General features: G+C 46.3%; 1 protein-coding gene across 1 annotated transcript in view; it reads left to right on the top strand.

The window, feature by feature from the left end:
- LOC121095490 (BEN domain-containing protein 5) overlaps positions 1 to 11,774 on the top strand; it is a 964,914-nt gene extending 953,140 nt beyond the window's left edge. The window contains exon 13 of the mRNA XM_040610380.1: positions 9,115 to 11,774. Coding sequence (XP_040466314.1) covers positions 9,115 to 9,235 — 121 coding nt within the window. The 3' untranslated portion in view covers positions 9,236 to 11,774. The remainder of the gene's footprint in view (positions 1 to 9,114) is intronic.
- Positions 11,775 to 21,699: the final 9,925 nt, after the last annotated feature.

The following is a 21,699-nucleotide window of genomic DNA, read 5'->3' as shown; positions in this document are numbered from 1 at the left end:
AGATCTCTGGGCTGCCTACAGAAACTGCTGGAGAAAAGAGTGCTGCCACTTCGACCTGCTTCAGAGAGGCTCAGGGAAGTCCATCCTGGACACAAAGACATCTCTCTAAGGTTGGGTTAAGTGGACACAGAGCAGGAGAGCGCAGTGTAGAAAGGGCTGTCAGGTGGCAATGAAGGTTCATGCCCTTCCTCTCCTTCTTGTTACTGTCCTTTTTTTAAGCTGCTCAGTGATCAGTAAATTCTGCTCCCACTGCACTCACTGGAATGCATTTGAGTAGGGCTCCCTTTGATGCTGCCAGTGGCACTGGGAGCTCTTCCACTTGCCGAGTCTCTGTCTTGCGCTCATTTCTTTCTACTTGTGCCAGAGTAAAGGTGAAGATTGCTTGGGTTGAAAGTGAGAAATGTCCTCCACTAAAATCTTTCGTAAAAGGTGAAAAATTTGCAAGAGACTAAGAGAAAGCAAAATACAGCTGTTACAGAGAATGGTTAAGGTAGGAAACCAGAATTTTTTGCTGAAAAATTTGCAAATGCCAGTCACCTTGCGCTGCCTTAAGTCCACCCCTTTGCCCATAGCAGCATTGCTCTGTTATTTCACTCTGGTTCATTGACTGCACAGCAGAGCCCTGCTCCAGCACAGCATCAGCAGAGGAGCTGCTGCCTCTCTAAACCAGTGACTTTTTTTTCTCTGAGAGCCACCATTTCCATGTTTCTCATTTTCTGCACACACTGGAGTTCAATTTATAGAAGTGCTGAGTGCTTACAACTCTGGCTGAGGTTAGGGGGGCTGGGCTTTGAACAGACACAACGTGGGTACCCTGAAAAATCCCACCTGGCCCTCCCTGTTGGAGCATTCTGCAACTTCTGTCTGCAGCACGTTTTCATGTGGGTATAACCCATGCTCTCTGCTCACAGGAGTGCTGGAAGAAAAATTCTTTCCTGTGTGGGAAGCTCACAGTTGCTGCACTGACACACATGAGAGAAAAGTCCAGGAGAAGACGAATAATTCTGCTAAGAGCAGGGATTTGATGGCATGCAGCAAATAATGCCTGGGGCCACACACTGAACAATAAAAGGACAGGACAAAATATTGACTGGCCCTTCATTAGTTGCTGCCTGTCCGTCGTGCCCTGAATGAAACAGCAGTCTTGCTGAAGGAAAAGTAGGCTGTGATGAGGTAATTAAAGACCACATCAGAAGGCATATCTGCCAGGAGGTTGAATTAAAATTGTTCTGACAGCCTTTACTCTGGCAATTCCTCCTTTTGCTGCTTGACTTTGCAGCCTTAATGATGATGTATGAGTTCACAGCTGCATATCCAACAGGCTGGATAGACCCACGGGACTGTCCCGTCATCCTCAGAGGCGGTGGGCACCATCACCTGCATCACGCTGGGTGGAGCTGGGGAATGTCTTGTGTACAGGCACAATCTGTTTGGAGGCACTTCTGCCCGGGCAACTTAGCCCTTCACGTTTTGAGCCCCACCTTGACCGTAAAGGGCTGGGTCCAGAGGTTGTGTGGTCTTACAGGCTCAGACTGATACCATCCCAGGGATCTGCTGCTTTCTGGCACCTGCTGTGTGTGGGTCTTTCTGTCCCACTGGATCTGGGATGTTCTTCCCAGTCCACCTCTTCTTGTGTTTCAGAAAAACTGCTCTCTCCGCTTTGAAGCTCTGCTTTCAGGATTTTTGAGGTTTCACCTACACCCGGTAGTGCTTTCTTTGACCTGGCGATGGCTGACATGAGCTGGGAGTGAAGCCACCCATCTGCTTTAAATAGATGGCTGCTTCTTGTCATTCTCCAGGGGCTCTCTTCGCGGCCATCCCCAGCTCACTTCTCCCAGACTTAAATCACTGTCTTGTCATCTTTTCCCCCACCATTTTCAGAAGCTAAGAGCAGAGCAGAGTCTAATAAACATAAAAACATGTTCTAGACCAGATTTGATCTCAGTACAACAGAGATCTGAAATACTCCATAGCTTCCAGGGCACAGGAGCATTGCAGTGCTGTGAAAGGAGAGAAAGGAAAATTGGGCACCTTTTCTCTTTCTCTCATTGCTTCTCTCACATAGAAGGAGATGTTGCTGGTCATCTTTGAGCCATACATTCCTTGAGCTCTGGTGACAGGGCATAGGCATGGGTCAGTATAGGAATATAAAGTCCAATTAGCAAATTGGTTTGAGTGAAGTGTCTGTGTGGGGCAAACAAACCACCTCCACCAACACATCGGCAAGGAGGCAGCTCAGATTTCTGCTGCACATTTCAGCCACACTGAGAGGCTACCACTGCTACTAAAAGCAAATGCAGCATCTCTGTATTTTTTTAAATTTTTGTTGTTGTTGTTATTGTGAAATAAAACTGACTTCAAGGAGAAGTTCCCCAGAGCAATCCTGAAGACATACGTGGGTCTGGTCTTTCCCCTTGCCCACACACAGGCTCTTCACCTCCCCAGGCTACTTGTAACACCAGCGGCTCACCTTATACACTCCTGAGGAGGTGAAGGGACTCCCAGAAAGTCCCAAGGCACCAAAACGATGCCAGTATCACAAACACTACTGTCAATGCCTCTTGAATTGTGCAGATACAGCAAAGTAAATGGTTTTTTCCCCTTCCTCCAGTGCTGCTCCAGGGAAAAGTCAGCAAAACCACTGATAATTTGTAGAGAAAGGTGGAAATTAAATGAGGGCAGGGGAAAAAAAAAAGAGAAAAGAATTTAAAAAAAAAAAAGAGAGAGAGAGAAAAGAAAAAAATGAAAGGTCAGGTTTCCATCGCCATCCCAGCTCCCTTGGAGGGAGGACTGCAACCTGCCTCAGGGATTTCACCAGGAAGGACCTGGTCCATGGGCACCCTATAGCTCTGTCACTTTTCTAGGGACAAGTGGGACCAAACAATGATGTTTGAAAGCCTTCCTTACGTTACCGGCAGGGCCAGCTAGGGCTGCACTGCTGCACGATCCTACCAGCTAGCACAGAGATGCTGCCTCGCAGCTGGATCTTGCAGACTGTCTTACCTGGCTCCCTACTTGTTCAAACAGTTCAAAGCTCATATGAGTGTCTAAAAAACCCCTTGCTTTACCCTCCCATGTTAGCCTGTGCTCCTTTAAAAGGAAAATTTAAAAAACCCAACAAACTGCTGAGGAGTCAAACAATTTCAGTGTGCTTTCCAGAGCTGTAAATTGTATTAGTAATGGGAACACTACTATGGTTTAAAGGCAAATTATATGTTTTGCCTCAAAAATTAATTTTTGGTTTTTTCTCCTTCTCTATTGGTAATTATAATCTGTCAGCTCACTCCCACACATGTCTGCATATTTTATGCAACTCTTGATACTTGTAGCTGTCATTAAAGAAAACCCTTCAGGTTTTCAATGGTGACACATTTGCGTGGGTTCAATGAAAAGGATCCATTTGCCGTTTGGGGAGATCTGCAGTGCTTGGCCAGCTCCCAGCAGAGGGCTCACCAAAATTCCACATTACAACAATTACCTTGTCAAGCACTTGGGAACCAGAGCAAAGGCTGGCAGGATTTTACCCTGGATTTAAGCAAGCACACACTAAAGCACATGCAAACAGTCAAACACACCTCTGGCTTGGTCCTGCTTTCAGACAGTCCCTGAACAGAGGGTGGTAAAAATACTTCAGGACTAGCCCGGGGAGCCAGTGTGCCTGATGGGTGGCTCAGCAGGAGAAAATAATCTGCATTACTGTATGAAGTAGATTGGGTCCATGTTAACAATCCCTTTCAAAATGAAAGTGCTGTCAGCTGATTTAATTTAATTTACTCTACCTTAATTTACTTTTGGAAATGAGCTAAATGAATAAATTGAATTATGGCTACTTTAACTCTGAAGGAGCATATCCACATAGGAGCTTACTGTGGTTTCACTAATCAGCTTTACATTTACACCCTAAATGTATTTGGATTAGCTCTCACAGGCATCCTCATATAGATATGCCTGGAGATACCCACCTGCTTTCTTCTTCCTTTCTTGGGTTTGTTGCTCTGAGGAAGCCAGGGCTCAGTAAGCAAATTTACAGCATCTGTGTTATTTCATGCCTCACCTCTGCCTGGACTTTCCCTGTATTTCTGAAGAGCAAGAGCACTCTGCTCTGAAAGCAGAGACAGCTGCTATGTGTGGGGTGGGTCAACATGGGTAATGTCTGATGTACATTGCACGTTAATCCCAATATCATATTGCTAACTTGAACAAGCTCAAGAGACTGTCATTTTCTGCTACACCTCATCAGGTAAGTGCAACCCATTATTCTACTGCTGCTCCTTAGGAAATAGGAGGACAGGAGACAAGACAAAATCTATTTCCATCCTCTCTGCAGCTTCCTGCTCCAGGGTCAGTAAAGATATACAACAATGGCTGGGTCTGAGCCATGTGCATTGCTTGTAATTGTGGCTACTTGTGCGATAATGTGGTTCCAGTTACAAGCTAATGACTCCTGCTTCCATCCACTGTCTCCTCGGTGAAGCAGGTGTGCCTTGCTGCAGTGAGCTGGCGAAGGAGGCCAGGAACTAAGGGATGGATGGCAAGTAGCAGGATCCCTTCTGTGGCAGAGGGAAAGCCATCTGCAAACTCTCCTGGGGAGCAGGCTCTAATATGACGCCTTCTCTATAAGCAGCATGGACCAGCCCCTGCATTCAGAAAAGTAAGGCCACAGGGTACAGACTTGATGAGATTTCCAGATAGTGCCGGGATTCTCCACACACCGCATTAGCGAGGTTTGTATGGCCCAGAAATCATAATCTGCTGTAATAGGTGGGTGGTCATCTGGCAAGCTTGAATTTGTGCTCACTTTCTGGAAACAGGCTCTGGTGACTGCTTTGGGGAACAAAAAATATCAAGCCTGTGGTAATGGCTTGATTCTGACCTTTGCTCTAACATTTCAAATTTGTTTTTATCACTTCTAATTGGCCTTGCTTTGGAGCACGCACATTATCTAACTGCCAGGGCACTGGCTGTCATTATCTTCTGGGCCATTTGATTTGTGTTTTTCACATTTGAAACTTTTCAGATAATCCCAGAAAATACTGTGCTCCCCTCGCAGTGTCAGATATGGGCCTGGTTAATTGTACATCCCTGAGAGTGAAGTATTTGAAGTAATCAGGCGTTGATTGTTTAGCTGTGATGGACGTAATGGAAACGCGTCTCTTCTGTGCAGAGGGGAAAGTGTAAAAAATTAGATCAGCAGCTACACAAAAGCAGACAGATTTCTTGGTTTCAGGGATCAGAGGTTAGCCATTTTCCAGCCTTGATGATTCATTTTTGATCCCACTCACGTGGCATCGATAACTTTTTTTCTCCGCCCTTTGCAATTTAAACACAAATTCTCTTGTATTTTGGCCTTCTTTAATACACCAGCTGCAAAGTCACTAATTCAAATCTATTGCGCCCCACCTCAACTTGCTTCACTGGATGGAAACAGAAGTCAAGAAACATGTGTGTGCGAAAGAGCTCAAAATGCCACAGCATAAGCGTGCTTATGGCGGTGGCTTTGTAGAGCTTAGCTGTTCTAAAACATTAGCCTGATGCATAAGTCTGCTGATTCATTTTCAGATCTTTAAAGGTTTCCTAACAATTAGAAATCCAGATACAGTTGTTTTAGATGGGAACATGTACACTACATTTGAGTAGTCTTATATAGGGCTTGTCTTCCTGCAGATGGGCTGAGAGAGCTGCAGACAGTAATAGGAGTATCCCTATTTTGCAGAATGCAAGAAAAAAAAAGCATTGCTGGAAACACCACGACGTTAGACCTCAATGTGAATTATGCATCTGCTGTATTTAGATAGAAGCAATTTTGCTGTTGAAATCACAGGTTGGCATTTTTTTCCCATGGGATTCTGTAACTCAAAATTGTGTTGAGATCAAGCATGTAGTGGGGTGGGTTTTTTAGCTGTAAAGGTGAATGTATTCAGATTATTCAAGTGGTGATTTTTTGGATGTACAATTAGTTGACTGAGAGATGTGGTATAAATTTGGTATTGTAATTGCTATGCCTCTGAGATTTCAATTTGCAGAACAGTTTGCATGGCTGCAAGATTAATTGTTGTATGTGCTATGAGCATGCAGCAGAGTTGTGATTTGATCGTGACTGTCTCTCAGTTGGCTGTATGTCCAAAAAGATCAGTTTGTCACAAGTACTGGATGTGAACAGAGCGGTTGATACTCACGATGCTTCAGTTCAGTGGATGCCTGGGTGGCTGCTAAAAAGGGCCAGTGTCTAAAAATCACACCTGTAAATGCTGTTGGTTACGCAGGATATCCTTTTTCTGTGTTACCCAAATCATGAAAAAGGAGGAGGTTTAAGAGCCATTTTTATTCTCTTTGCATGTTTCATGTTATACTGTTTCCCTCACTTGCAGAGAGGAGAACAGTAATGACGCTCAGCAGTGCTGCTCTAGTGGACTGGGTGCAGAGAAATCCCTGTCTGTACGGAGGAGCAGCCTCCGCGCACCCAGGAGCCGAGCCCTGCCTGCCCGTCCAGCGCCAGCTCTGCCCCCGGGAGCAGGCAGGCAGGCTGGCAGCAGTGACACCGGCAGTGCTGATGCAGCCCCAGGGCAGGGGATGGACTGACTGACTGGCTTTCCCATGTTTTCCGTGATACTCCATTTGATCCACAGCTGCTGCTGCATTTGGGTCTCCAGTGTTGTCTAGGAGCATGTCGATGTAATTATACATAGAAGCAGAGAAACTGCGTGTTCTCACTTCAGTGTGCCTTTCAGGTCTCCCTCCCAGGGTCCTAATTTATTTATTTTTGTCTCAGTGTTTATCTCCTCAAAATACCCCTGTGCCTTATGTTGGTGATTGAACTGTGGAGATGCTGTAGATGCTGAACTGGTGGCAGCTATGACAGCAGTGAGGAGGGGAGGGCTAGAGGAGATAAAGCCCTCTAAACCCTGTGCCCCATCAGGCCCTACATTATTTCAATTCTTAAAAATGTATTTGAGTACCTAATTCTGCAAATAAAAGCATAAGCACTGACACACCCACACCTGCGTGGTGGGGAAGGCGGGTTTCTCCGTGTCGCTACGGCAGGCAGGTTTAAAGGGGCCCAGCTCCTCAGGGGCGAGTCAGGGTGGAAGGATCAAGAAACCTGGGTTGCCATCTCAGCTCTTTTCCTTTCAGTTCTTCCCAAGTCTGCTGCATGGCCTTCAGCAGGTCACTTCAGTTCTGTTAACGTGGCTGGGTGAGCAGATAGGTCCTCACCTTCCTAGTGTTTGTGTCTCAGTATGGACTGGTAGAGCACCAACACCAGCTTGGCTTGGACCTCCAGTTGCCTTAGTGAATACAGGTAACTGGTATTGGTGGGAGCAGACTGCATCCTTAAAGAATAGATCAGGCACAGGACCCTCTCCATTTTTGTCCTGCCATAGCAGCGGGGGGCAAACGAACAAAATCAGCAGGGTAGTGGGTACTGGGGGGCAAGGAGCTGTCTGAGTGCGTACCCTGAAAACTCATCGGAGCACCTTGGCTGGTGTGAGCAAGGCTGACAGTGTGGTTTGATTTCCTTCCTCAGGATGGGAATGGAGTCAGGTTTTGCTACTTTTACAAAGGAGGAGCCATCAAAAGGTGTATCTGCTTTCCCAGCTGCAGCACTGCCAGCTTGGTGAGGGGAGGTAATTCATGCTCTGCCAAGACAAGTGGGAGATGCAGCATGACAAGGTTGGAGCTTGGTACATGCAGGGAATGATGATGATCTGCTCAGAGCTGGTGCTGCTTGGTGTGGAGGAAACCCAGTCTCCACTGGCAGCCCGCAGGCAGGGTTGTAGGGCTGCCTCGGCTGCCAGAGAGCAGCCAGGAGCTGGTTCCTGTGGCTCCTGGTCCCAGCATTTTGCTCAAGAGGCACCTTTGCAGCTCCAGTGCTGGTAGGAGGCTGCGAAGTGGAGCTCCCGACTCTGGGATGGCCTGGTGCTGGCTGAGTCTCCTGAGCTAGGGATGGCGCTGCAGGTCCCACACCTCTTGTCATTCAGCCCCTCATCAAAGCAAGGTCTCTGGGCACAATGGTGTGAGTTGTGCCATCTTCTTCCCAGGCCTGGGCTAGACAGGCCAGGGCTGAGGCTGTACGGTCACTTGTGCTTGTCTTCTGTGAAACACGTGTGTCAGGACCCAGAGGGAGGAGAGGCAGCGAGAGCACTGGGCTGCAAGATGAAGGATTTTAATTAAGGCCTCAAGCAAAGAGGCTATACAAGTAAATGGAACAGAAATGTTACAGAATTAACTGATAATAAAGGATAGAGATTTACTTTTCCTTAAAGTAGCGAACATTTATCATACACATTGTAAACACAGCTGGCAGCACTTTGTCTTGGAAACAAGTAGTGAGACTTATCAGGAACCAAAGTGTTACAAAGTAGGGCTGGTTCCCCAGGCAAACTGTGGGAAAACGAGGAGCTGCTTCTGTGGTGCTGAGCTGTGAGGAGCTCAGCTCTTAGCCTGTGAATTCCCGGGGCATCACTGCAGAAGTGCTTCGTCTCTAGCGTAACTCTGCTCCTTCAGAGGCCGGCGGTTAAACTCCCACTGCTCTGCTAGGACTATAGCCAGAAAGGTGCGCTGGCAACGCCATGTTCCAAACTGTAATGACAACTAAAGTTTTGCATGACTGTTAGATAACTGGAGTTAATGGGCATGGTGAAATAACAGCATCACGTCGGGCTCTTTGAAGGCACTGGTCTGGGTGTTGGAAGCACCAGTGCTGAGCAGGCCCATGAACCCAGCTGTCCTGTGAACGATCTATGCCCCAGAAGGAAATACTCACAGTGATACAAGGACTGTTAATGAGCAGAAATGAAGTAAAAATGTTTCAGGCGCGTGGGAGCCGCAGTGAGGAGTAAACAGTAATATGTGCGTTACCCGAAGGCAAGCAGTGGGGCCCTTCTCTTGGAAAGCTCAGAGCTAGCGAAAGCCCTTGAAGTCTTCTGGAAGGACTAACTCTGCTCTGGCCAGAGGAGGATGGGACCAGCTGGTCTTTAACCAACTCTAATTTGTCTCAAGCTGCCAAAGCCTTCCTTACAGATGCACTTCACTGTGAGACTTTACACATGGCTTACCTGCTGCTGAAGCACCTCAGTGTTTTGCAATACCTGTCCTCTCTCTCTTTTCCTTTGACAGGAAGGAAAAATTGCCACTTTATAAATGCACTACCCAGCGGGGCCAAGGGAACAGCCATGCTGGCGGCAAGCCCGAGAAGAGGAGCCAGGCACATCTGAAGGACCAGTCTCTCTCCACGTGATGAGAAGAGAAAAGAGAAAGGCTGGTCTGTGGGGAGAGGCGCAGGAGCACGTCGCGGTCTGGAACCGATGATGTTTCTCTTTTTTCCCCAGACAAGTATTTCTAAGATAACAGATAGTCCAAAGGAGGAAGAGTGAGATGGAAATTAGCTGGAAATTTTACCATTGATTCTTTTTTATTTATAGATGGTAAATCAATTTCAGGGCTTTTTTTTTTTTTTTTTTCCTCTTCTTCATCTCTGGGAAAAAAAGAGTGACCCAATAGATTTACAGAAATCATTTGCGGTGGCTGAAAAGCCATTTGTTAAAATGAGAAAGCCTCCCCTTCCTCCACCAGACTCGCTCTCTCTCTCTTTAAAGGGGTAATCCATACAATGAGCTAACGAGGGAGTCCTGGCTCCCTTGCTGCACCATGTGATGTGTCCCCTTTTAGTGTCAGGCTCAGAAGCTCTTATGCCAATTGCATGTGCTAGCCCTGTTAGCTTGCATTAAGAGAGCCTGATAAATAGCTTCTGGGAGTCAGGCAGGCGCTCCTCTGTGTGCCGTTTATCATCTGCTGCATGGTTAGGTTTTTTGCTCTTCTATCAGATCATTCAAGGAAAGGGGTCATATGAGAAATGTTACTGTCAGGCTGCAGGCATGAAACTCACTGCACGACCTGCCTAACAGGCAGGAATCATGGTTTTCCAGCAACAAATGGTTGGGTTCTAGAAAGACTGGGCTTGCCAACTGATGTATGACTGAGGCAGTGTGAGACGGGGGTAGTGATGAAAGGGATGAACAAACAGTGTTGTGCCACTATTGTAAGAAATCTCAATTAAAACCTCACCACCTTCCCATTACATGAGCAGCATGTGAAATCCCTCCTTGAAGCCACCATCACTAGGTCTTGTCTCCTGTGTTGTGCGACTGATTGAAACATCTGCCAGTGATGTGGATGTGAAGCATGAGGCCAGTGGGTCTCAAACTGGTAAAAGAGGGTGAACCTGAGGTGAGTCCAAGTGTCTCCCAGCGGATGGGAAGGGTGAGAAGACCCCCTTGCCAACCTATCAGAAGCTTTGCAAAACAGCTTCTCTTTACTGTCTTCTGCTAGGTGTTGGGCTGCAATGGTAGCTTGGAGGAGAGAAGGCACCAAGATCCAGTGGATAAGAGAGGGAAAGGAGGAACCAGACTGAGGGTGAAGAAAGACAGGTGAAACAAGACTGAATGAGCTCCTCTTGGTGTGGCGTGGCCCTGAAGGTGTAGTAACCCCAGGCACTCCATTTACTAGTAGAAGAGCTAGGCTGGTTGCTCCTCTTTTTCCCAGAACTTGAGCACTATGATCTAGGAACGGAGTTAGATTCAGCTGGGTCCTCATGCTGGCCTGTTATGTGAGAAGAATGCATCCTGGGGATAAATTAAAAGGTATGATAAAAACTGAGAACTATAGGCTAAAATTGACCTTCCAGGTAATTTATATTTACTGTCCCTTGTGAAAGTACTCCCTGATTTCCCAGCAATGGAGACCCAGCTGCAAGGCCCAAGCATGACCAACACCGCACCGAGGTGTGATCCTAGGAAGAACTGAAAGCAGCTTGGGTTGCATTCATGCGTCCAGGTAGCTAGTGGGCCCTCACACATGCTCACCTGTCTTTGAGTACAGTTCCCATATCATTATCTCGATGGATAGAAGGGAGTCCTGTGTGAGGTCCCTGAGCTCCATTCCACATGAGTAAACACAAAGCAAGCATGGTCACGGCTGAGGTCTGCATTCTGTGTCTCGGGACCTCACACGCACTTCTGAAGCCCGGTCACAACAAACATCCTGGGAGACACTGGCACATGGGTTTCCATCCAGTGATCATTACTGCAGCCAGAACGAGTTAGCAGGTACAAGTCAGGACAAAAATTTGGCTTTGCATGCCTCCGAAAAAGGACAAGCTACTCAGGATCTGACAAAACTTGAGCTGATTGTGTCTGTGCGTTAGCCACCTGTTAGCTGGGCTTTCGTTAGTTACCTTCTCTCTGATAACGGGAACATGGCTGAAAACAAGAAAGAGCTATCCCACTGGAAGGAAAATGATTTAAAACACCAAGCAAACCTGTTACTGTCAGTATTTCAAGGTGCGGGGGTTAAACTGTGCATGTTTTTAGGGAGAATAAAATGCCTTCATATGATGAATTCCAAAGCATGCAAAAGGCACAGGGCTGGCTCTCTGTCTCCAAAAGCAGAGTAATGAATAGCAGTGACAGTGTGATAATTAAAATGACCTCTTGGAGATATGGATTAGAAGGTATGCAGAGGGGGGATAAGTTCTTCTTTGAATTAATCTAGTGCTAATTTATGACTATCGTTGGGTTTTATAGGGTTTTAGTGGAAGACTTTCAAAGCTGGTTTACTGGGGTGATAATGGTCCTTCTGCATATTCATTGGAAAAACACTTGCAGAATTCCTCATTATTTCTTTTTGAATTATAATATATATATTTTTATTTAATGAGAGAGTTTCAGGTATTTGCTTAGCTGCTAAAGAGTCTACTCTAGAAGTATGAATAAAGTGATAAAAGCAGCTGTGGAATGAGTGTGTTGTTTCATTTTCATTCCTTCCTCCTCACAGGCCCACCAGTCACTTCAAAACCAACATGCGGACCAGCGGATTCTGGGAAGCCTTTGTGCTGCCCTGTTATCAGTTGTCAGAGGCTCCTGCTATCTGACTTGTAAAAGTCAGTCTTTGAAGTTTACATTTAATAACCAGATCTTCCTGGAAATTGCTGTCTCCACTTCTTACTTGTCTCCTGCTATTTGTATCTTCCCCACAGCCTGCAACTTCCAGGTCTTGGTATAGACCTGATGTAGACTGCTCGCCTCTGCCAGAGATGCTTCCTTTCTGCTGAGATATCCCAAACTTTTAGTTGGACAGAAAGGACAGATTGGAGACAGTTACCCATATGGGAAATGATGACATCCCATTTGTCAACTCCCATGCTGGTAACCTTCTTCCCATCCTCTCCACCTGCCTAGCAATACTGTAGCATCTGAGCATAAGGTTATCTGCCAAGAGCATCTGCCTTGCTCCTCAGTCGGGCAGCACGCCCGTTCCGGAGCCCACCCTCCCAAACCTTGTTCCAGCACGTCATGTTCAAACTCTTTGCTCTTGTCTTCAATTTCACTCCTCTCTGTTTGTCTCTGGCACCTCCTGGTCCACCCACAGCCGCAGCTGCCCCTACCCATTTTTTCCACTCTAAGATCCCAATCATGTCTCTTCTGAATCCTACAGGCAGAGCGGACTCTATTGTGCTTTCTTCATAGACCCACCTCTGCTTTCAAGGCTCACCAATAAACCATGTTTCTTGAAAGCTTTCCCTGACAGCTGGGGATGGAAGCCTAAGCCTTTCACGGTGGGGCCTTTGCTAGCTTGCATGGCGAGGGCTGGCATGCTGGCGTGGCAGAGTGTGCGTGGTGTGCATGTGCCATTTCACAAATTCCTGGGGAGACTATGATGGGAGCTGAAAACATGAGACCTTTTGCTCCCAGCCTCTAGTTCACTTTCCTCCCACGAGTGCTGAAGTTCTCTTCCACCTGAGCAGGCAGATCCTGCCTAAGAGCCAACTTCTGGCCTGGCATGAGCCTTTTCTTCCTGGAGATGATCTGCGTCTCAGACGTAAGTAACGCACGTTGTACACTCAACAGTAACTCTTTACTAGTTGCTTGTGTCAGGTCCAAGGTAAGGTAACACCAGGGATTTTGAAATGTTCAGAGGCCAATATGGATCCAAAACTGGGTGTTTAATTTGACAGAACGGTGTTTACTCTTAAGAACAACAGCACGTGTTTACCTGAGCACAAGTGGAGGGCTCTTCTTGTGGGGAGACCGGAGCCCCATTGCACTGCCCTGCCTGTTTCCACTCTCTGCGAGGGGAGCTGCAGGGCCCTCCCTTGGAGCCGTGGCAACGTATTTAACTCCCTTTGTACAGGACTGGCTGATGAATTTTAAAATGCTGAAATTAACTTCGTTTTCTGTGCATTCTGCTCTCCTGACAAGAAAATCCTGCTACAAGCCCCTGTGCAGGCCGTCTAACTGCGCTGAATTGGACCCTCGCTGTGAGGGGATTATATATTCTGATTGGGGCTGCGTTTGCAATTATTTTCTCTGCCACACCAAAGTCCTTTACTGCAGAGCTGCAAACCAGTTATAGGAACATGAAATGCTTTGACTTCTTCACTAGGGAAACATTAATCCAATCACAGGTTATGTCCATTACAGACTATGGCAATATTGTATACAGGAATTCCCGGGAGAAGGTTCTACAAAAATTGGAATCTCTCTATAACCATGTTATGAGATTTACTGGTGTGGATAAAATGGGCAGAGTTAAAATTACCAGGCTGGCTATCTCTAAAAGACAGGTGAAGTCTGCTGGCTATCATTGCTTCATAATATTACAAATGGAAAAGCCCTGAAGTAATTGAATAACACATCTGCTGAAAAAACCTTGTGAACTGCTATAACCTAAAGATAGACTGCAAGGAAACAACGTAGGTACAGCACCCGGTTAAAAGGAAAAAGATGCTTTCCTTACCTGGCGCAGGAAGATATCGCAAATGCAGATACAGATTCTCTCTCTGCCTCCTAGATTATATGTGTGTGTGTGTGTTTGTGTCTATCTACCTCTTTTCACATAAAAATAAGTTAAACCAGTTTCCTCAGCAGCCAGAGGCACGATGCTGGATGGTAACAATTCATAAGCAGAGCTCACTGCATTTCCTTTTGTAATGGAAGTAGCTAAAAATATTTGACACAGCTTGCAAAGGAACTGATTTCTGTCCCCTTAACGTCTCTCTGTCCTTGTGCAGAAAAAGATTTCAAAGCACTTTGCAAGAGTTGATTAAGTTTTTCCCTGTGCTTTAGTATCAGCATTCAGTGGTCCATAGCCATGGTTTAATAGCAGAGAGCAACTTCACTGGGTCGCAGCAAGCCCAGGGCTACGAGGAAGATGAGCACTGATATCGCTGCTGCAGCCACGGCCAGGTGCAGCCTGTCCGCGTCCGTCCGTGCAGCCTGCACGCACCGTCCGGAGGGGGGGGATGGCCGCAGCCTGCTGGCTGCCTCAGTGCCACCCTGTAGGTGCAGCCAGGTTGCTGCCAGGCTCCCCGGGGCCACGCGCTCCGGACCCCACAGAGCTGGCCAGCCGTCGTCTCACCTGCTCTCGGGAGGTAAGTGTGCGATGGACTGGACTTGTGGTGGTGCATGAGGGGATTGGGGATCAGACCAGACACTGTAGATCCTTCCATGGTTGTGCCCGGACATGGAGGAGCACCTCTCATGCCTCATGTTCCTCCCCACCTGGCAGTTCTGAGCAGAGATCCCAGGGCACCTGACATAACGGCACTGCAGCAGCGTGGCTGTCCGGGGGTGTCATAGCTGGTCAATGCCGGGAGCTGGGACTGACTTCACGTTTCGTGCACCTCTCCATGGCAGACTAGCACACGTGGAAGGAAGATAAGCTTTCGAGAGAGCGAGTCTGGAGGGGTTTGAATCCTCCTGTGGAAGGAACACAGGGACACAGGGGAAGCTGACAGCATGAGTACTGATGTGCACAGTACATAACAGAACTTCGAAATCAAAGTCCTTTGGATTTGGTTTTTTTTTTTCATGAAGTTGTTCACTAAAAGTTGTTTATCATTGAAAATGTTTTACAGAATACAAAACTGCTGCTTTTCCAGAAAGGCTTGACATTTACTGTCTGGAAGCAGTGGGAACAGAAACCATCCGACTCTAACTTAAGCTGCAGTATCAATAGCCTGGGTATATGAAGGAAGATTTTTTACCAGCTAGTATTTGGAAGAAAAAAGTACCAGAGCAAGTTATGCCATTGGGGACAAAGTCTTTCTCACAGTCACTGGGGAGCCAATATCCTACTGTGATCCCCCGTTACATACATAAAATTATACTGAGTATAAAGAGTCCCCCGCTCATTTTGCACATTTAGGGCTGTTACCCCTGGTACTTTCAGCCAAAGCAGGCTGCACAAATCCTGAGGATCTGTACACATTTCCCTTCGGTGCTAGGTGCAGGTGGGGTTTTTTTGTTTTGCTCTATATGTGTACCACTAAGATTCATGAGGCTTGTTCTGTAGCATTTATGACCCATTTTAAGGCTGGATTAATGCATTTTTAGAGGTGTAATTTTTTTAGGTCCTAAGTGTTACCCATGTTGTGTGAGGCAGTTGCAAGATGCCCCTTCACAGAGCTGTGCTGCCAGAAATGCTGAGGCCACTGGTGTTTGCAGTGCTGGATGCAGAGTGCAGTCCTGCAGGGAGGCAGCGTGCTCTTGGTGGGGAAACTGTTTTCTGGCAAATCCACGTTGGACTTCATACTTTTATTTCTTTGTCCCCTAAGGCAGATTTCTTTTCCCCCTCAGTCGGTCCGTCGCAGCCCTGTCATGCTCCCAAGGAGTTTGAGCAGCTGATCCTGAGTCATCAAGTGGAAAACGCATGGCATGTCCAGGGAGGCTTGACTGAGAGGTAGGAGGAAGAGCAGAGAAAAAAAGATGGAGAAGCACGGTTTAACTTCAGCTCAGGAAACCGGTTAGAGTCTGGAAGTGCCTTTAGCATGGGAGTGGCTCATGCAGAGCTCGTGGTTCAGCAGTGAGGGGCTGGGTGAAACCTTTGGGCCTTTTAGGTGAAGAGCAGTTTTGCTATTCTTCTGAATAAAGCCAGGCCTTCACCCTAGAAATCTTGAATGCAGCTCTCAGCTCTTCTATGGACTGGATGTTGCAAGATTTAGGATAAGGTGAGGAGTATTTATTTCTGTGATTCATCTCTACCATGCAAAACCCCTCGATATATTACTGCCTCATACTGATGTTGCTTTAGATACCTTTCTTCCGCGTGAGGAAACGCCCATTTCTGACATGGTGGCCCAAGACTCAGGCAGCTGAAGTGAGTTGAAGCAGGACAGGAGAGGGTCGAAGAGCCAGCGAGGGAAGTGAATGCAACTCCACAGCTGAGCCACAGCAGCCAGCTGGGCGATGGCAGTGGGTGCTTGGCTAAATCATCAGAGATGCTCACAAGGCAGTGTTGGCAGAGTAAACTGCAACTAATAATGGCTGTTAAATGCAGACATTTCATACTTCTTAACCTTGCAAAAATGGGGAGAAGTATTTTTGCAAAATACTTCCTTTTCTGTCACACTCACACTGTATGTTCAGTATATCCTCTTGCTGAACCAAGCTGCTGTTCAGCCATCCTGGAAACTCTGAAACCATTCATCTGAGGATTTTGACTGAAATGGCTGTAAACATCACAGTCCCCAGGTTATTGGTTAGTTCCAAGCCCATAATATGTTGGGGATCTGTGAGATGACAGAGGCTGTGTGCAAAACCACAGGGAGCAGAACCTCAGAAACCCCCATGCCACTTGCTATAATCAGTGTAGATGCCACCTTCTGGGGTTAATCTTGTTTGCCCAGGACAACCTCCAGATATCTTTGATGACAAATTAAGATTTCCTAAGCTTCCTTGCTCAACTTCATCAGAATTTCACACTTATTATATCCATGTAGCCCATTAACAAAAAGCTAAGAAGAGTGTGCTTCATTTTTGCATCGCAGATAGGTACAAAGATGGTTACCTGGAGCAGTTCTGCCATGAACGCCAACTGTCCTGCCTCCTGACACAGTGGAGGTACAAGACATAATAGGGATAGTATGATGGTGCAAAAAAAAATGGTCACAGCCAAGTTCACCTTACAACCTGAGGCATGTGGTATTTGAATGAAACTGTTTCCTGGAACCAATGCCATTTTAAAACAATTTAAGCTATAAATTTCAAATCTGTAAGTGGATAGAGAGCAGCCCGTGTATGGATTGAAAGAAAAAAGAAGAAATCTCTAATTTTCATTGATTTAGAAAAATGGTGGCAGTCCGCATAGTGTGAGGCCAGAGGTGGAAACCTAAGCCCTGTTTTGAGCTAGAGTGGCATGCAGCATGGAACGTGCCAGGTTAAAGGGAAGGCATGTTCTGGGAAGGGCATGTATCTGGAAATCATCAAGGGCCATCAGAGCAACTAGTGCTGTCCAGGGTAAATTTTCCTGAATTTGGCTCCTCACCATTTCAGTGTCCAAACGCCTACAGTTTGTATAAAAACGTGTAGGTACTCCAGGCTGTAGGTTCAAAACATTGGACTTGACCATATACACAACTGAGAGGGACAAAGAGATGCATATTGCGGCTTATTTGACATGAGTATATCAGCGCATCTGTGGCCACTGTCCTGCGTGCATGCCTGCGTGATGTGGAGGGGATGCCTGGGGGTAGAAGTAACGCTCAGACATGTTTTTAATCCCTTACTCTTAAATGCATATAGGCCAAAATCCTTTGTTATTTTGAGTCCTCTGGGCGAACAGCTACAGGCAAGTTAAATACAAACAATAATAATGATCAGAAGCACACGTATCAGCAGTGGTGCAGACTAGCCGTGGGTTTCTGTACTTGAGAAGGAGAAGCACATCCAACATACACAGCCCCTGGCTGCCCCAGAGCATTTTCTTGTGCTGTCGGGAAGATGGGAGTGCTGTGTGTTTCTGGAGAGGGGATTAATCAGCGGAGCTAAACGCCACTAACCCCTTGTTACTGCCTGCCATAAACTTAACCAAACCTAACAGGAAGAAAGAAGCGGTCCCTGGTGTAGCCACAGGCATCAGATGGCGTAACCCACAGGGACCACGCACGCACCCAGGCAGGGGCAGGGCTGCTCGCCACGGATCGGGGGCATCCCAACCCTGCCTGGGCCAGTTCTGGCATCAGAAAAGCAGTTCAGTCCCAGACGAAGCCACGAGGCCAGGCATTCATCAGCACAGCTGCACTGATGCCAGTGCAGGATAGCAGGGAAGACTCTATCCCTGTGTACTTTTAAATCATCAAGCTAATAAGTACCCTGGATGATAAGATGTAATCTTTTAAATACAGTATGGATTTCTTCCCTGAATTATGCATGATAACATCTTTAGGCATGAGCTTTATTTTTTTAACTGAGAGAGCTGTCTTTTGGTGGCGGCGGCAGTGGTAATCACTGTGTTTTACAGTTCGGCAGGCTGGCCCGGGGAAGGCTCCCTATTGCTAGGCAATCTCTGCTAACTTCTGAGGAGTGTTGGGCCCTAGGATGGTGCCAGAGCATGTCCAGGAAATGTGAGGCTGTTAATCCACTGGTTCAACAAGCTGATACTGGTCTCCAAGCAAAAGTAGCCAAATTTTGCATTGAGGGAGATCGCAGGGAAAAGGTAATGCTAGGGTTTCAAAGGTGACCGGACTATTTCAGATCAAATCTTGCCACATGCAGCCCCCATCTGTGGCTCGCTGGCTGCTCCAGGGTGTACAAGGACCACACGTTACACAAGAGAGAATGGGCACAAATTAAAACAAATAGATGAAATTCCATCTGAACACAAGAAAACAGTTTTTAACTGTGGAGGTGGTCAAACAGTGAAACAGGGTGCCCAGAGAGGCGTTGGAGTCTTCATCCCTGCAGACATTCAAAATCCAGCTGGCCATAGCCCTGGGCATCCTCCTCTATCTGACCATGCCCGAGCAGAGGAGATGGACAAGATGATCTCAAGATTCTTTCCAACATCATCCATTCTTTGAGTCTGTTTCCTGTTTCTTTTACCTGTTTCTGACAGTTTTACTGGTCATTTTGCAGCAAGCAGTGTAATAATACCAGTATTTAGCTCTTTTGCGGGATTTTTCACTCCTTAATCTGTAATGCCTTTAATGAGGTTTGTAGTTCGTCATCCCTTTTTAACAGTGAGGGGAACTGGGGCAGTCAGAAAACAACTGATTTGCTTAAAGACATCCAGGAAGACAGGGGAAGAGGGACCAAATTTCCTGAATGTCACCGCCTGTTCCTGGACCAGCGCTGCGATGCCTGTGCAGGCAGTATTTTGGAGAGAAGCCTGGTGTACCCAGCACCCAAGTGACAGCAGAGGCTGAAGGCACTGAATGCAGCAGTCTATCCATGGATGCAGCCCTTGGACTGTAAACCACAGCAAAAGAGAAATGCTTCTGTGCTTTGCCAGGGAGACAATGGCACAGGCAGCTCCGCTCCGGTGAGCTGAGCTGAACCACAAACAAGCAAGCTGGTGCTTTAACGAAGGCACATTCACAACTGGTGTACACAGTCTTTACCCACCAGTGCTTCAAACTACAGGTCTGGTTTCTGTGTACCACGTTTCGTTTTGTTTTGTTTTTTCCAGTGCTTCTACTGTAGCTCTCAGATTTGGCCACATTGCAACGCATAACAACACAAACATTCTTTCTTAATAGTACTATTATTACCAATCCTTAGAGATTGATGTTTCTAATATCATAAAAATTCCTTAACTGAAGCTCACATTGCTGTGATTTTGCATTTCAATGCATTTTGATCTATTGACAAGTACACCTTGAAAAAAACCAATAATGTTTGGATTTTTCTCATGAATATTGAAAATCAGACAGAAGAGCAGATGTGCGTGCATGTCCACAGATACACAAGCACAGAGCCCTCACTTTTAAGTACTTGCTTAAATCCCAGATCCTGACAAATAGGAATGATCTGCTTTTTACTCTTTGGGTGAGCTGAATAAATACGGGTATTGTGTTTGTATGGAATAGAGGAAGCAGGCAACGGCCATTTATGGATGATTAATCACAGCCATGTATTCTTTATTTCATATTTATGGGTGATACAGTGGGCTGAATTTTAATCAGCTCTCACTATGGTGGGTTTTCATGTTCCTGCTTTCAGCAGTTAACACTTTAGAGATCAGAAAATGAAATGAGTAGAATGGCTATGGATAGGGATCACACTCTGGTTTTAGCAATGACTTTGCTTACTGCCTTCAGAGAAGGAACAAAAGAATGTCTCATGCGTGTCGTCTTTGGAAGGTAACTGGGAAATGGATGCAGTTAATGGTAACAGCATATAACAGTCAGTAGAACAGTGAGCTGAGTTCAACTAAAACCAGCTCTGAACCCAGATTTACGGTGTCTCTACCTCAGAGTTATTAAAACCAAGGCAAAACAGGGAACAAAATGCTACCACTGGCATAGAGGGAACATCCCTGTTTGGAGGTGCTTTACAGCCGTTCACACAGGACAGTCATAAGCCAGTGGAAAAGGGCGGCTCCAGGCTCGTGCCCCACTGAGTCAGTGATTCCTCCGACAGCAGGAATGTCTGTCTACAAATGAACGTAGGGATTTAATGTTTTCTGAATTTGTTACTCAGTAGACAAAGCTGGATTTTCTTAATGGTCAGCACTGGGAGCTACCCCTGCCTGGATGGGGAATGCTGCACTCCCTGGCCTCTGACTGGTACAGCTGTAGCTTGAAAGATTGGCAGAGCAAGTGCTGTAAGATTTCAGGTAGAGCTCAAGAAGGCTCATTTAAGGATTATTGCAGGAATGGCTCCTCTGTTCTTCCTTGTTTTTTAACTTAAATATGCAGTACGGCAGAACGCTTTTCAGCAGAGACACAATCTTCATCCCTTTGTTCAAGGAGTGGAGAAAAGAATAATTAACAGAACCCTTACCTCCTCTCCTTGGATGATGCTCAGTTTGACCTTTACAGTACTAAAGTGGTATTAAGATAAGAATCATGTACTGTATCTTGACCTCAGCCACACCACGGTACATCTGAATTTGGAGTCAGACCGCTAAAGCAATTAGAATTGACTGGGACTAAGACTGGTGCACATGGTATTTGATATTTCTGGCATTTATATTCACAGCAGTCGGTGGGATCCATTGCGTTGCCCCACAAGTGCCCCAAACACGCCTCGTACAATTTGTTTATTACACATTGTATTAATTGCACAGCAGGCGATTAAAATGGAGAGCATTTAAAAAGTCAAATTGGCCTTTTACACCACGTAATTTGGGATGGGGGACGGATTGCTCTGGATGATTTAGATACCTAACTCAATCAATGAGTATGAGACATCAGAATGCCTTTGGAAAAAAAAAAAAAACCTGCAGTCCCTAATCTTTAAATTTCATCTTTAATTTTGAAGTGCAATTGGTGCTTAGAAAATATAGCTCAGGGAGGGCAGGGAAAGAAGAGTCCAGTGAGCAAAACTGAAATCTCGTTTAGCCAGGGTCTGTCGTCAGTGAAGAGGAGATGGGAAATTAGCACGCAGCTCAGGCTGGCTCGCTCGCAGGAATACATTGACAAAATCACTGCAGGCACATGACGCCATCCAGCCCATAAAAACATACAGTCCTTTAAAATGAGGGCCCTGGGTGACAGATACTTTTCCAGCATTAACACTCTGGCAGCCCAACCAAAGTATAACATCAAGAAAGTAAATTTGAAGGAGTTACTTTATTACAGATAACACTGCCTTTTCCAGATAGCCACGCTTCAGTTAAACCCACTGAACCAAACACCACGTTGCAATTCAGTCGGGAAAAGCAGCTTGCCCTAAGATATGATACAGGACAAGAAAAATTAAT

This window comes from Falco naumanni, chromosome 11 (genome assembly GCF_017639655.2).
Source record: "Falco naumanni isolate bFalNau1 chromosome 11, bFalNau1.pat, whole genome shotgun sequence".
In the NCBI taxonomy this organism is placed as follows: Eukaryota; Metazoa; Chordata; class Aves; order Falconiformes; family Falconidae; genus Falco; species Falco naumanni.
Note: the sequence above shows the minus strand (reverse complement) of the source record. Positions and strands in the feature narration are given on the sequence as shown.